Raw genomic sequence first — 16,112 nt, forward strand, 5'->3', positions numbered from 1 at the left:
TCTTCAGATTTTTTTTCCGGAAATTCCTGGCATAATTGCTCTTCGGATTCCTCCAGGAATTCATCCAGGGATTCCTACAAGTATACTTTCACAAATTACTCCAGGGATTCCCGCAGGTATTGTTCCGAGAAATCTTGTAATGATTTCTCTTGGGATTTAAAAAAAATCAGCAATTAGTTAAAAAATTACAGTACTCCGTTCGTAATGTTTTTCAGGGATTCACCCCAGGGTTTTTTAGGATTATTTGTAGACTTTTTGAATAATTTGAAGGATTTCTAGAGGGATTCCTCCAGCGATTTGTATTGAAATTCTTTTAGATAATTTTAGAGGGACAAGCCAAGAAATTCTCCAAGAAGTCATCCAGGAATTCTTTCACAATTATCTCATGAATACCAAGTGTTTTACAAGTCCAATCATGAATATAATAAAACTTCCTCAATGACCATTTGAATTTGTGCGTTGTTTGTTAGACGCACACGAAATAAAAGAAATTAATAGTGACCGACTAGAAATCACCTCCAGCATGGTTTTAATGAATACACTCGCGTTTACGCTTCAGCTACGTACATCTATTCTCACTAGGAATTTACAAACTTTTGCTGGAATTCCATTGCAAATTCAACCAGAGTTTTTCCCCACATGATACTTGATTTTCATAAAGAAGCACTTAACCATATTTTGCAGTAATGCTGCTAGAAAATTCAAAGATTCTTAAAGATACCCATCCAGGAATTCCTGGAAATTATCATTTAGATTTAATTTTTCAGCGATTTAAAAAAGAAGATGTACAAAGTATTGCTTTTTATGTAATTCTGATTATATAATATTTCCAAACAAAACTAACTAATTACATAGACCATTTTGGGCAATGATCTTGTAAAGAGTGACAAGTTGAGAATTGTCTCCAATAACTGTCAATTTGAACACTTATTATGCCAAATAAATTTCTATTACTGTACGTGCAGTTGAAACCCGGAATTTTCGACTAGCGAATTTGGATTTTTCTCCAAATCCTTGCGTCGGACCTAACTTCGGAAGTAATGCGCTGTAATGTTTGCTATACAGCGCACCACTTTCGAAGTTAGGTCCGACGCACGGATTTTGAGAAAAATCCAACTTCGCTAGTCGAAAACTCCGATTTTCAACTAAATTGAGATCTATGTTTGTCATCACGACAGTGGTTTTCAGATTTTTTCTTATTGTCATATATAAAGTCATGAAAAATTTCTGGGGGGGGCCTGGTGGATTCTGGGGGGGGCCTGGCCCCCCTGGCCGCCCCTCTAGTTACGCCAATGCCAACTACACTGAAAAAATCAGCTTCATAGCGTTCTTGACAGCTGAGAAAATGCAGATAGTATGCAGCTGCTCCATATATTTATACTCAAGTTGTTCGCATTTTCGTCTTCTAGAAACCTCTTTTTCATATTTATGGGATATTTTTTGAACGGCACTCATAACGATGATACCGTTGAAGCTCGTCGTACAAAAAAATATTCTAGTTTTACCTAAAATAACACAATTGTTTACCAAAATATAGAGAACAACACTAAAACGGACTTGCAGCGGTTCTCAGGATCGTTCAAAAAAGGTTATCGATATTAGTACCACTTTTTTCTTCCTAAATCATTGAAATAATCACAATTGTTGGCGAAAAAATCATTTAGTATAGATCTATTGTCGAATTATTTTTAAACGTGTTTTATGATTACGATATGATTTAGTGCAAAAATATCGCACGCACCCTGTATAGGTTTTCTTCGGCTTTGATTTTTTTGATTTTTATTTTTAAATATCCATTCACCTTTAAATTATTCCTGGTAGCCATTTTTGGATAAAGATTTTTTGAAGGCGGACACATTTTAAGAATTTGAAGTTATTTTTAAAATATTTTTATTTTTTATTTTTTCACGAAAAATTTTAATATCCGTTGCAGTGTGGAGCCGGATTTTTTTGCCACTGCTGTCGCAACCTCGCTGATGTCGAACACGTTTGTTATACTCGGTTTCATCACCGGGGTCATATTGACCCCTCCGGATCCAAAGGGATAAAAGACATCAACAGCATTTGAGATACACGGAACAGTTCTAAATATCAGCCAAAAATATTTTAAAAAAATGATTGTCTTCTCGACCCAATAAACACATTCCTATGATCGCCAAACCCTACATCTCTCCGGAACCGGCTTAGCCAGTTTCACGAGTCCTCGGAAGGCAGAGTCAACCACCATGCCCGCGCCCAACTGTTCTGCAAGCACCAAGCACTGGTACTTGTGTGCAACGCTATTTGACCTGCTGAAGGCTCAGGCCCTATCAGGTAATGGGTTCGATTTCCGGCCAGTCCAGGAACTTTTCGTGAAGGAAATTTTCTTAGCTTCCTTGGGGGCTGTCCATTAATTACGTAAGAGTTTTTGGGGGGAGGGGGGGTTAGAGAAATCTTAAGGACAAGGTATTTGGAGTACATTGCTCAAAATTTCTAGAGCACCGTTTTTTAGAACCGTTGAACGCATTTGGATGAAAATGCATCACGCTAATTGTGCAGTGGTTGTCAACAGCGTGATGCATTTTAATCCAAATCCGTTCAACGGTTCAAAAAAACGGTGCTCTAGAAATTTTGAGCAATGTACTCCAAATACCTTGTCCTTAAGCGCCATACAAAAATATTTGGGTTCTCATACAAAAAATCTTACAAGGGGGGGGGGGGGGTGGGGGTGTCAAAAAATCGTTAAAGTCCCCTTACGTAATAAATGGACAGCCCCTGGGTATAGAGTATCGTCGTGCCTGCCACACGGTATACACATGCAAAATGGTCATTGCTGGCACAGGAAGCTCTAAGCAAATAACTGTGGAAGTGCTCATGGAACAGTAATAAGCTGAGTAGCAGGCTTCATCCCATTGAGGATGTCTCGTCAAGAAGAAGAAGAGAAAAGACAGGATAATTCAAATCCTTAGTCTTTTTGGTTGCTATGAGTTATAGATAGCAGTCAGCTCAGAAAAAAAATAAATGTTCGTAAAATAGATAACAATAAACAGCGTGTGTCAGTTGAAGAAAGGTCATCATCGTAATTGACGTCTGACACATTTCACTTGTCGCTATCATAAAACAACAACAGCAGTATAGGTATCATTTTCTTCACACATATAAACCTTCTCTCGTTTTCTCTCTATATCTGCTTTCCAGGGATGGGTGGCGTTTAGTTCACAAGGCGATCGTATAGCTTTAACACAAATAGAACAGATGATTGACGGGCAGTACTACAAATTAGGATACTATGATACACAAGCCGACAATCTCACCTGGTTTGACAAGGAGAAATGGGACGGTGGAAAGGTAAGCATTGTAGAATTTATTACCATCAAAGGCGTTTGATACAATTATTATGCAGAGTAAAATATGATAATGTATAATAAAACTGAATAAATCAAATTAAAACGTGATTCCAGAAAAACGCTTGTAAATGTCAGCATTCTTTTTATCGAAGAGCTTTCAAAAGTTCTGGGATTTTTATCCTCCTAAAACAAGTTGTTGTTTTTTATTTAGAATGTGCTATTATTTTAATACGAAATTATATAAAAGTAGCGTAAACACTATTTCCTCATTTCACATTTTATTCCTATCAAAGGACGGCAATAATATAATGAAAAATAGCTCGAAGCTGATATATTTCGATTGCTTTTTCCAACCAGTAGCATACTTACAGCATAAAGTGTGGCACAACCGTTTTTGCCATTAAGGGTATAGAATAATATGAATCCAAGAAAGTCTCAGCTCCAATAAAGCTGCGAAAGTTTTCCGCTATCCTTGCCGTCTATTCCAAAGGCGCAAAGGGGATTCGGATAATTGCAGCATCTAGGGTATCGCGCTACTTGGGCGGTGGTTTTCTTCGTCTGTTATTTTCGTCTGTTTTCCACTGTAACTCGGTCAATTTTGAACCGATTGACTTGAAATTTTGTACACGGGTAGATACTATACCTATCTCACCGCATTCCAAGAATTGTGTCAATTGGTTCAAGATTGACTGAGTTATAGTGGAAAACAGACGAATATAGAAGCCACCGCCCAAGTAGCGCGATTCCCTATGTGATCTCTCCCCCTCGTACCCGCGATAGTGGTATTCTAGAGCGAGGCTGCTCAAGTTCGCTTTGCCATCGCTGCAGATATAGTGGCAATAACAAAATCCTTATATCCTCAAGAATGAATTGCTTCAGATCCCCGGAAGAGTTCGATGAGTATCGTATGAGCTCGTTGGGTGGTCGTAGTGTGACTGCAAAGCTGCAGTAAATGAGATAAGTTTCCGGGCAAAATTATCTTGCTCGAAATTTCACTATCGAGATGCAAGTGGGAGGTTGCATTCAGATACTCAGATGGTACGAAAACTTCTTCGCTTGAGGATAATCGTTCCGGAAGTGGCCTTATTCACGAAGCGCTTTCAAAGCTGCTAGTGCGCTTCAGATTGAGGGTATTTCCTACAAACAGCAATATAAAAATAATAAGTGTGAAACCGCTTGTGCGGATGCGGCATTGATCCAAATTTCGGAGAGCATTATATTTCATGCAAAAGTTTTAGTACCTAGTTCATAATCGAAAGCTGGTTAAAACTACCCGTAATGATTTAATTCCAGGTAGGCTTTAATGTAAAATCATTCTCACTATAATGAAATGGAATAAAGAGCTTGAAATCAAACAACCACTTTTCGACGTAAAACTTTTAAAAATGTAATGAGGAATAAAAGAAAATAGAAAGTCGCATATGAATCCTCCAGAGGACAATTTTTAACAACAAATGCAATATGCTCAATCCATGCTCATCCGCATATCTTTCCATGTCGTGCAGGTTCCACAAGACAGGACAATCGTGCGACGGGTGCTGAGGACCGTTTCGTTGCCGCTCTTCATCTGCATGAGCACCGTCTCCAGCTGTGGCATTCTGGTGGCGATAGCGCTCATCGTGTTCAACATATGGCACCGGCACCGGAGGTAAGTGCTTTCACGCGAATAATAAACTTAATCCTTAAACACACGCGACACTATCAGCAACTATACCATTTGTTGTATACATACATACAGGGCTGCTTCAAGGCTGAAGCTGTCTACAGTGGGTACTTTGACGGAAAATAAAAAAGTCTATTTCGAAAGACATCAAACGACTAAACGACTAGAGTATATAGTTGGTCAAGAATCTTAACGCCTAAATGATTATAAAAGATGCAAACAGCAGAACAGGCTCGTTTTTTTAGAAAGTCGAGGTTGTACCTATCCGTAGTGTAACAGAACTTAGGAAACGGCTTAACCCTCCTATTGCATCACGTTGGAAACAGCTAGCTAAGGGGCTGTCCATTAATTACGTAAGGGTTTATGGGGGGAGGGGGGGTTTGAGAAATCTTACGCGCCATACAAAAATTTTTGGGTTCTCATACAAAAAATCTTACAAGGGGGGGAGGGGATGTCAGAAAATCACAAAAATTCCCTTACGTAATTAATGGACAGCCCCTAACGTGAATTCGGTTTGGGTAAAAATGACCCTACTGCAAAAGGAGATTTAAGGCCTTCCTTATATTGTATCATCACTAAATATCCTGTGCAAAATTGTTATCCAAATTCAAATTTAAAAATAACAAAACGTACGGTAGAACTTAGTAATGTTCGAAAATCCGAAATACTTCCTCTAAAATCGATGGTATATTGACGGAGATATAATAATTTCAATTTCGTGAGTACCGATTGGTTGCATTTCCGTACTCCGCATTACCTTTGAAATTTGTATTTGATTAATTAAGGCAAACGCACTTTTTTGCATTTTTCTCATAAGTTGAAATAGTTGTCTAATATCATGTAGGGTATTGGTTCCCTTATTAAGCATGTGGCTCCCATTTTCATCCCACGAAAAACAAAGGATTGAAGCGCTATTTGTTTTGTTTCTTATTTTTGTATTTTTTGTTAGAAGTGAGCACCCATGAAAACAAAAAGAACGGAGTCAATCGGTACCGTAATCGCTTGTTTTCGAATAGGATGGAAATGGGAGCATGAGATTACTGATGGCACACATACCCTAATTAATGACGTCGAAGAACAGCTTAGGATAAGTCGAAAAGCTTTGTCTAACGCAAAGTGATCCGACGCACAGTGGGAAAAATCGACAGAAAAAAGGGATCTTTTAACGCCGCTGGTTTCGGTACGTGAAGTTGACCATTTCTGACGTAAAAAATTACGAGAAATCGATTGGTGCTAATTTCATTCACCGCATGGCACGGGAAGTGGTCCATTTTGCCCCATTTTGCCCTTTTTTCATACAAAAAGAGAATCAAAATTTACTTTCAAACAACTAACACGACTGTGGATCACTGGAAATAGCTGCAGATGTAATTAGAGGTTATTAGAAATCATAAACATATATGAAAGATCCTTATAAATGCTTATATTGCCCCATATGCCCCAACAACTGCTAAAATTGTGAATTTTACATGAATATGAATGGATTTTTAATGATACTGATTTGAATTTCTTTTTTGTTCGCATAAACAAAAAGCGCTAGATCTGTTATCACCAGAATCATCTTCAGTAGTTGTCCAATTTGCCCCATTTTGCCCTATTATCATAGAAAAATGAGATTTAAAATGTATTTATAAAAAAGATACTGTAATGGAACGTTGTAATCTGAGGATTGCGGACTGAAATTTGATAGCAGCCAGGCTGCTACTAAACCTCCAAAATGATCAGAGTGTGCCTGGATACAAGTTTGGTTCGCTTAGTCACGCTAAAACAAGTGAAACATTTAATGACACACAAACTTTGCCGTCAGTTACGAAAACGTTTAAAACGTTTTATCTGTGAGAAAATGATGTGTTAAACTTGCCTAAAGTTTGTAAATAATTCTTCCAGGCCCATAATGACCAAGTCAGCTGAATATACGTTTTATTGTAGCTTTTGCTGTAATCGATATGTTTGAGCCTGGGTTTGATCGTTGTGTGATGTAGTTTATGCGTGCACTTTGAAATTGATCTCCATAGAGATAAGAAACTTTACAACGGGGAGCACTGGAAGAAAGAATACGTGCTCAAATTGAATGACCAAAAAAGTTGAGTCCGCATCCCTCAGGTTGTAATTAGTTTTAGTTACAATTGGAAGCTAACAGCTATCGTGCGCATAAATGAAAGACATTTTTCCTATTTTGCCCTACATGCCCCTAAAACTGCTAGATGATAACATTTTTTCTATTGTTTTGTAATGTCACTGGTTGCAGTACATGAAGTCGTAGATCATTTTTTATATATACAAATACAGTTTTCCGATAAGGTTTAGAATCATTCAGGGGAGGGTACAAATAGCTGTCCATTTTACCCCAATTTGCCCTGAGTTGTTGTCGCCTCATGGATGAATTGATTTCCCCCATTTGCATATGTCCGAATCGATGGACTTTTGTTACTGAAACCAATGTAATCGAAAGGACAGTTAAAACATATGACTTTGGTGGGGAATACCGGGTATAATAAGCATTAACCTTAATCTTAATTTTTGGCAAATATGCACACAACTGATTAAATGAGGCATCTTAAATATATATACATTTGGTGCTTTGAGACGCCCTATTTAATCAGTTTAGCGATATATTTTAGAAAATGCTTATTATGGCCTTAGTCCCCATCAAAAGCTGAAATTATAGAAAAAGTCATATATATGTTGATAACATTGGTTTCAGTACCAATGCTAATAAGGGAAATTAATTTATTCATTACTTGACAAAAAATCAGGGCAAATTAATTTATTCATTACATGTTGATTACATGACAAAAATCAGGGCAAATTGGGGTGAAATGGACAGCTAATTATACCAATCCGAGAATGATTGTAGTATTATTCGATAAACCGCATTTGTATGTATCAAAATTGATACAGGGCTTCATGTTTTGCATCCAGCGACATTACAAAACCATACAAAATATGTTATTATCCAGCAGTTTTAGGGGCATGTAAGGTAAAATAGGGAAAATATCTTTCATATATGCGCATGATAACTGTTAGCTTCCAATTGCACCTAAAACTAATTTCAACGTTTCATAGCAGTATTTGTTTTTCATAAATACATTTTGAATCTCATTTTTTCATGAAAATAGGGCAAAATGGGGCAAATTGGACAACTACTGAAGATGATTCTGATGAAAAAAGATCTAGTGCTTTTTGTTTATGCCAAGCAAATCAACTTCATGTCAGTAACATTAAAAATCCATTCATAATTAGGAAAAACTGTGAATATCCGACAGTTGTTGGGGCATATGGGGCAAAATAAGCATTCAAAAGACTCTTCCATTTATTCTTATGATTCCTATTAACTTCCAGTTACACCTGCAGCTATTTTCAATGATCTACAGTCGTGTTAGTTGTTTGAAAGTACATTTTGATTCTCTTTTTGTATGAAAAAAGGGCAAAATGGACCACTTCCAGTGCCGTGTGGTGAATGAAATTAGCACCAATCGATCTCTCGTAATTTTTTACGTCAGAAATGGTCAACTTCACGTACCGAAATCAGCGGCGTTAAAAGATCCGTTTTTTGGGTCGATTTTTCCCACTGTGCGACGCTTGTGGAAAAGGTTATACACTTTGTAATCCTAGCCAATATTATTGAAAATCTTCGTAATTCTTGTCAAAATATTGATATTATTTCTTTACGTGTCAAATGCTAAGCACCATTAGACGATCTGTATGTTAGAACTTTTGTCACAAAAGTCGTATTGCTTTGCGGTCTTCGATGTAGTTTTTCGGCATTCAACGCTATATTTCAAGCGACATCAGTTACACAATTTACGAAAAATGAAAGCCTCTTATAAGAAAAATTTGAAAAAAGTAAGTATTCTCATACAAATTTCAATCGCAATGCGAAATACGGAGACTCAATCAATGGCACCCAAATTTTGCACAGTGGTTTAGGCGCTAACCAATTTTTAATCAAACATAACTCTTGAACCAGTTTTCTTGATGATTGAAAAATATTAAATTGTTTATTAGCATTACAAAGTATGTGTGCATTTTCAGTTTCATTATGAAATGTATGAAAAAACGAAAAAAAATATGAAGGGGTTTGCTGAAGTGGTTTCCGCTTCTGATTCGTATGTAGAAGATCCTGGGTTCAATCCTTAGCCCGTCCCTTCTCTCCTACCTACCTTTCTATCTACTTTCTCTCTTTCTCATCTCTACAAATACAATTCATATTAATTAGCTCATAGCCATCGCTAGAACAGAAACAGGTTGAAAAAACCGTTTCCCTTCCTTCCCACTTTCAAAGCACAGTGTCAATCATTATATAACGCCTACAAGTTATGCAACCAAGCGAACTGGGCCGCTTCTCCTTCAGAGTAATCATAAGGAAATTGATCACCTAAAATATAACCCCTTATTATTCATGGATCGCGGTGACACACAGATCTCACATCCTACCTTGCTAACAAATACCCCGTCCGTGTTGGTTGTGGGACCGCAAAGTGCTCTCGGTCTCTAGTAGCAACAACCACTACACTCTAACATTCCTTTCCCCTGACCATACCAATTCAGATCAATCACAGAGGAGCAACATTGACATGTGCAGTTAGTCTAAGCTAAGTTTTTTTATTGATTGTAAAGTATTAAATTGTTTAATAGTTTTCAGAACAAGTAAGTTGAAAGGGCGTAATAGGACGAGTCTTCAGACTAGATTGAAAGTAGTGAGCTGAATTTTAGTATGGTGAGATGATCAGTTCTCCATTTCTGCAATGCAGTGGAATGGTGCAAATAGCCTGGGTATTATGATTACTTGACTAATTTGATGCTGCTTGAGCAAAAGTTCCAGTTATCCATGTGTTGTTGTATCATTTATTTCTTGCAACTTCAACAACGCAGTTACTCAAACTTTTGCTCAAATAGCACGAAATTAGGCAAGAAGTCATAACACCCACGCTGTTTGCACCTTTTCATTGGAGAAATCGAGAATTGATCATCTCACCATACAAAAATCCAGCTCACTACTTTCAATCTAGTAAAACTGATTCACTGATTGCGTCCTATTGAGTTTAAATGCGATAAATATGAAAATATATTTGTTTTTTTTTCATGTTTTCATGGTCTCGGGATCAACACACTTAAATTTCGTCACACTGTGATTACGGTCGGTAATCAAAATACTGAATTCTCATCAGCTGAGTTCTCGGCGATCACCTCGGTAATCGAGTTCAACCACCGATTACTCGATATTACATGATATTTTGCTAAACGTCAAATTTCAATGAGCTATTCGTCAAAATTATACTGATTACTCTGTAAATAGGGCAGAACGTGAGATTGGCTTCATAGTGATCGGAAATCAGATGAAGCGACTTATTCAGTGGAAGCCGATAAACAACCGAATCTGTGTGTTGAGGGTGTGGGGCAAATTCTTCAACTACAACCTGATTAGCATCTATGTATATATATATATATATATATATATATATATATATATATGCGCCAACGAACGATAAATCCGATGGCATGCAGGATGAGTTCTATGAGAGTCTTGGGGAAGTTACATTCCACCTGACACAGGTCTTTTCAGGCCATGGTTGCTTCCGACAGTATCTACACCGTTTCGGGTATGCAGATTCTCCCGAATGCCCAGTGTGCGATGGTTTAGAGGAAGCGGAGGAACACGTTTTGTTCGTGTGCCCGCGCTTTCGCATAATGCGTGACCGTATGCTTGCCACATGCGGAGAGGACACAACTCCGGACAATCTTGTCCAGAGGATGTGTAAGGATGAGATTGGCTGGAACGCTGTTTCAACGCTATCAACCATATCGTCTGGGAGCTACAGAGGAGGTGGCGCGTGGACTCGGAGAAGGGCGAGTTCAGATGCGGTACAAGAAGTGGTCCAGGGGTTCGGAGTCGGCTTCGTAGGTCATACCGGTGCCCTGCGGTCGAGATTGACCCTTACAGCGATTAAGTGACCGCGGAGAGGAAGTCCCGGTATAGTTGCTGTCGTGGCGTCGGTGTATTTGGTTGGATCCGAGCCCGCGGTTGGAAAGGGATCCCTGGCAAGGGTCGGGGCAGGTGAGACCCTGCTGTCTGCAAGCTTTGGGTCTATCTGATAGGGCCTGAAGGGTAGTGATACCCTTCCTTACGGGCAGGTCAGATCGGGTTGCACGTGGGCATCAGTTCTTAATGTCTGCTAAGAAGTTGGGCGCGGGCGGGGTTGACCCGCCCGCCTTCCGAGGACAAAGGGTGGGGAGGACCAGTCGGGAAACTGCCTAAGCGCCAGCATGCTACCGCGATGGACTCTCCAATGCGAGTGCGATGTGCACTAGCCCCTCTCTGAAGCAATACCTTCTTGGTGGTTTCGGAGAGGCGTAGGGTTTGGCGGCCATAAGAATGTGTTTAGTGGGTACGAGGAGAGAGTAGTGTTAGCTTTTACTATTGTAGTAGAAGACGGCCTCAGCCCCACACTACCCTATCCTAGATATTAGGGTGTCTGTTTGCAGATTATCCCCCTATGGTTAAGAAGAAAAAAAAAGAGTCTTAATAAAGCCTACGGGGTGCCCAAAAAAAAAAAACGAAACAGTCATCGGTGATCCAAATGCGCATATCGGCAGAGAAAGTTTCTTTCGACCTGCAATTGATCCGGAAAGCCTTCATTCCGTTACCCACGATAATGGTCTGCGCCTTGTGACATTTGCTGCTGCTAGAGAGTTGGTAATCAGCAGTACCTACTTCGCACATAAGCGTATCCGAAAACACAGCTGGCGACACCCAAGTGGTGAAATTTGCTACCAGTTGAGTAGACCACGTGCTGGTCGACGGGCGACATTTTTTGAACCTCATAGATGTGAGGTCCTACAGAGGCCCGAACATTGACTCCGATCATTATCTTGTAGCCGCAAAAACTCGGGCACGATTATCCACCGTCACGAGTTCAAGAAACAACGATGCGTTTTAATGTCCAATGCTTGCCAGTCAAAGGGATTGCTAAACAGTACCATCAGAAGCTGGGCGAGAGGATAGGAGAGACCAACGAATCTGGAGAAGTCAACAGGTTATGTGGGTTTATTATAATAATAAAGCAGTGACAACATCAGTGCAAGAGGTGATAGGTATCGCACGCATACCAGGAACCTACATATTATCGAACTTGCATGAACCTAAAATCTTTTTCCATAGGGTTTCAGCTTATGGTCTTACCTTTCAGAAAAGCCTTTGTTCAAAATATTCTATCGGTAAAAATTGAAATAAATCAAGTTTGAAGATTTTCTATCAAATGAGGTATACTCAGAGCATAATTTTGTTGATCATTCCGAACTGCAAACAACAAGGCATCGTGCGTGACCTGTCATGGTCCCTGTCATACCCGATGGTCTCTTCTCAGTTTTATAAACATTATATTCACTTGTCATTTCTCCGGCATCTGTGTTATATGATCAGCCCAAGGGGGTCTGCCGTGGTTAATTAGCTCATTTTTTTTATTTTGTGGGCTTCGTGATCATGCGGTTAGTGGAGTTAAACGTTCATGTGTTTATGTAGTAAGTCATGGAGTAAGACTCTGAAACTTTTTGTGAAACGAAAAATTCCTTACTAGCTTCTGTGTGTTGTCTGTTATATGGTGGTATTCAGTCTGTTCAGCATCTGGCAGAAGACGGTGTGAAATGCCAAAAAAAGAGTTAAGGTTCATGCAAGTTTGATAATACTTAGGTTCCTGGTATGCTTTTCTTTACGTTTCGGCAATGTTTCTTGTCATCTTCAAAGGAAAAATCTTCGTTCGTTTTGTGTCTGTTGAACTAACCAAATGATTTGTTGAAAGAGTTTGTTGACTGCTTAGCCGAAAAATTCAACATTCAGTGCATCCAAAGAGTCGAACACTCAAACTGCCAGTTATACGTTACGTTTATCAAAGCCTCCTCCAGAATCCAAATGTTAAGTACTTGGCGATTTTCAATTTCGGATTTCGGCTTAGGCAGTCTTTGGTTTTAGCGTTGATTGTTTCTTATCTTCGCCGACGTTTCGGTCCTCGCATCGGACCTTCTTCAGGGCTCGATAATAATCAACTGGTCAACTTATAAAAGCTTTTTAATAAAAATGGCCACAGCATGTTGAAAACCCATATTGGGAATTCATATTGTGTGTGACACCTTGATTCTATTTCGCATCATGATCATATATTACACCATCATTGTAGTGACCTAACCCCCCCTAGGCAAGATCCCTGCACACGCTAGTGCAAGGACTTCCTCCGCCAAAAATGTGCAGATGAAGTACTTTCGCTCGGCGTCCTTCACTAGCACGAGTACGTCTGATGCAGCCCGCGCCAGCTCTCAGATACATGAGCTTGGCATATCGCCTGCAAGATCTCTAAGTACTCAGTAGCAAAAAAAACGAGCCGAATTTTCCTCCCAAAATTCGTCAAGTTCAATCTTTTGTAACTTTGGCAATTATCAATATTTTTGACTGAAAATTGCACCACTTCATCATCAGTTTATATTGACAATCATGGTGTCAATGGTGTCAAAATTTCAAATTAATAGAAATTTCATATTTTGAATTGTGATAAGTTGTGTGAAAAAAAAAATACTATTAAAGAAATTCGTATTTAGTGAAAAATTTAAGTAGCTTTATGAAAATTTCACTGCAGCGTCAGAAAATATAGGATCCCATTTTCATCCAGTGTACCTTATTGTAAGCAAGTTGGTAGGCATCACTTGGTAACGCATTGTTATATATAGTAACGCGTGTAACATCACTTGTTTGCTTACAGTAAAGTTTTTACAGTAGCCAACATTTGAAATTCATACACAAAACTTAAGTTGACAATTATAGACAATAGTCTATTCATTGACATACGTTTGTAACGGATTACGCGTAACACACTATGTGTTGCGAGTGGGATGTCATATCATAAATAACTAATATACGGAAATTCAAGTAAACATACAATATTAATTGTTTATTAAAAACTTAGAACTGAACATGGAATGGAACGAAGTGACGTCGCTTTCCTGCTGCACTGGTGCTTCATTATGGTCAATACGGAGTGAAAACTGTGGGCATCCAAATAAGTACTTCAACTTTGACGATGGTTGTGGCCCAAATCACTGGATTTCAATTATTCAAATTTCGACCACGTCATTTCCTATATTTTCTGACGTTGCAGTGAAGTTTTCATAAAGCAAATTCAAATTTTCACTTAAATACGGGTTTAAAAAAATGTTCAAAAATGACTTTTTGAACGATCGATTGCTCCTCATCAATTTCATCCAAGTAAAAGGACGATAAGGATGATGTCACAAGTTGACGTCCAAAATTGAAGTTTACATTGTTAAATAGCGTGCCTCGTCTTTTGGTATACTGTGTGCCTCACCACACATACATTGCTGCCCTCATTAATGCTTCTTAGTTGTTTTCCACCCAATTGTTAGCAGGACGATGGCATAACTTAAGCTAATCACGTAAATAAAGTCTGATGGAAAAAGCTGCGATATTGCGGTAGGGGCAAAGAAGATGGCTGGTGTGAAAATCGCACCGGCGAATGTTCATGTTACTTAAAATATTAAACAAAAATGGCAATTCACACCGTCTTCAACCAGACGCTGAACAGACTGAATATTACTATCATCATATAATCAACAACACACAGAAGCTAGTTAGGAATTTTTCGTTTCACGAAAAAAAAATTTCCGAGTCTCACTCCATGACTTACTACATATACACCTAAACGTTTACCACCACTAATCTCATGGCCACGAAGCCCACAAAATAGAAAAAAATGAACTAATTAACCACGGCAGACCCCCTTGGGCTGATCATTTAACACAGATGCCGGAGAAATAACAAGTGAATATAATGTTTATAAAACTAAGAAGAGACCATCGGGTATGTGACAGGTCACGCACGTTGCCTTGTTGTTTGCAGTTCGGGATGATATACAAAATTATGCTCTGAATATACCTTATTTGATAGAAAATCTTCAAACTTGATTTATTTCAGTTTTTACCGATAGAATATTTTGAACAAAGGCTTTTCTGAAAGGTTAGACTACAAGCTGAAATCCTATGGAAAAAGATTTTAGGTTCATGCAAGTTCGATAATATGTAGGTTCCTGGTATGCGTGTATCGCTCAGCGACGCCAACGTAATGGCGAGGAGTGTCAACGAGTGACGAACGAAAAGCATGCCGCCAGAAGTCGAATGCTATTGGCCGATACCCGGCTCTACAGAAAGTGCTACAAGGGGACAAGAGCAGCAGAGAAACGAATTCACGAGAAACAAATTGACGATTAAGGGCTCCCGGAAACCGACGCGACTGTCGCTGACGACAGCGATTTTTCAGATGAGTGAAAATTGAAGCCTTGAGGTACATCTTCAAAAGCAAATATGGGATAAACCGAACAACGATTTGATGATTGATGTTTCTTACTTGTGTCATTGAAAATGCACAGTTCGGCCTCAATGAAGCTTCGCCTGAAAAATCGCTGTCGTGGTAAAAAAATCGCGTTGGTTTGGCTCCCCCAACCAACTGTATCTGTATTCTAACTCTAACTCTATCAAGACGAAGTACATGACAGCGGGTAGAGACAGAGGCAGGCCTAGTGATGTTAGTGAGGTAGTGATTGGTGGGGATGTACTTGAAATTGTTGAAGCATTTGTTTATCTTGGAACATTTGTGATATGTGACAATGACGTTTCCCGTGAAGTGGAAAGGTGTATTGCAGCTGCTGAATTGGGCCTTTTACAAATCGCGTAACTAGCTTAGTTCCAGTAACTTGCAAACGCAAACGAAATTCGCTATATATAAGACGCTAATTCTTCCGGTTGCCCTATACGGTCACGAGGCGTGGACGATACAGGAGGTAGACCGTTAGACAATTCTAGATGGAAAATAAAAAAAATAGAGTGTGTCACGAATCACGAGTTGTACCAAGAGTACAAAGAAGCAAATATTGTGAAACGTATGAAATATGGCAGACTTCAGTGGGCTGGACACGTAGTGCGAATGTCAAAAGAAATAATAACGAAAACAATAATCGGCAGGGAATCAAAATGAGGTTGAAAAAGATATGCGATCCCTACACGTTCGGGGAAACTCGCCCAAGACCGACGGAGATGGTGCTCTACAACTATACACGGCAAAA

At 39.1% G+C, this 16,112-nt stretch overlaps 1 protein-coding gene across 1 annotated transcript in view; it reads left to right on the plus strand.

Annotated features, from left to right (window-relative positions):
• The window catches only part of LOC115266332 (gamma-aminobutyric acid type B receptor subunit 1), a 458,609-nt gene that overhangs the window by 363,148 nt on the left and 79,349 nt on the right, over positions 1-16,112 (plus strand). Inside the window, exons 9-10 of the mRNA XM_062851638.1 lie at positions 3,178-3,327; positions 4,832-4,974. Of these exons, the coding sequence (XP_062707622.1) occupies positions 3,178-3,327; positions 4,832-4,974 (293 nt within the window). The remainder of the gene's footprint in view (positions 1-3,177; positions 3,328-4,831; positions 4,975-16,112) is intronic.

The sequence above is a fragment of the Aedes albopictus genome, chromosome 2, assembly GCF_035046485.1.
Source record: "Aedes albopictus strain Foshan chromosome 2, AalbF5, whole genome shotgun sequence".
Taxonomy (NCBI): Eukaryota; Metazoa; Arthropoda; class Insecta; order Diptera; family Culicidae; genus Aedes; species Aedes albopictus.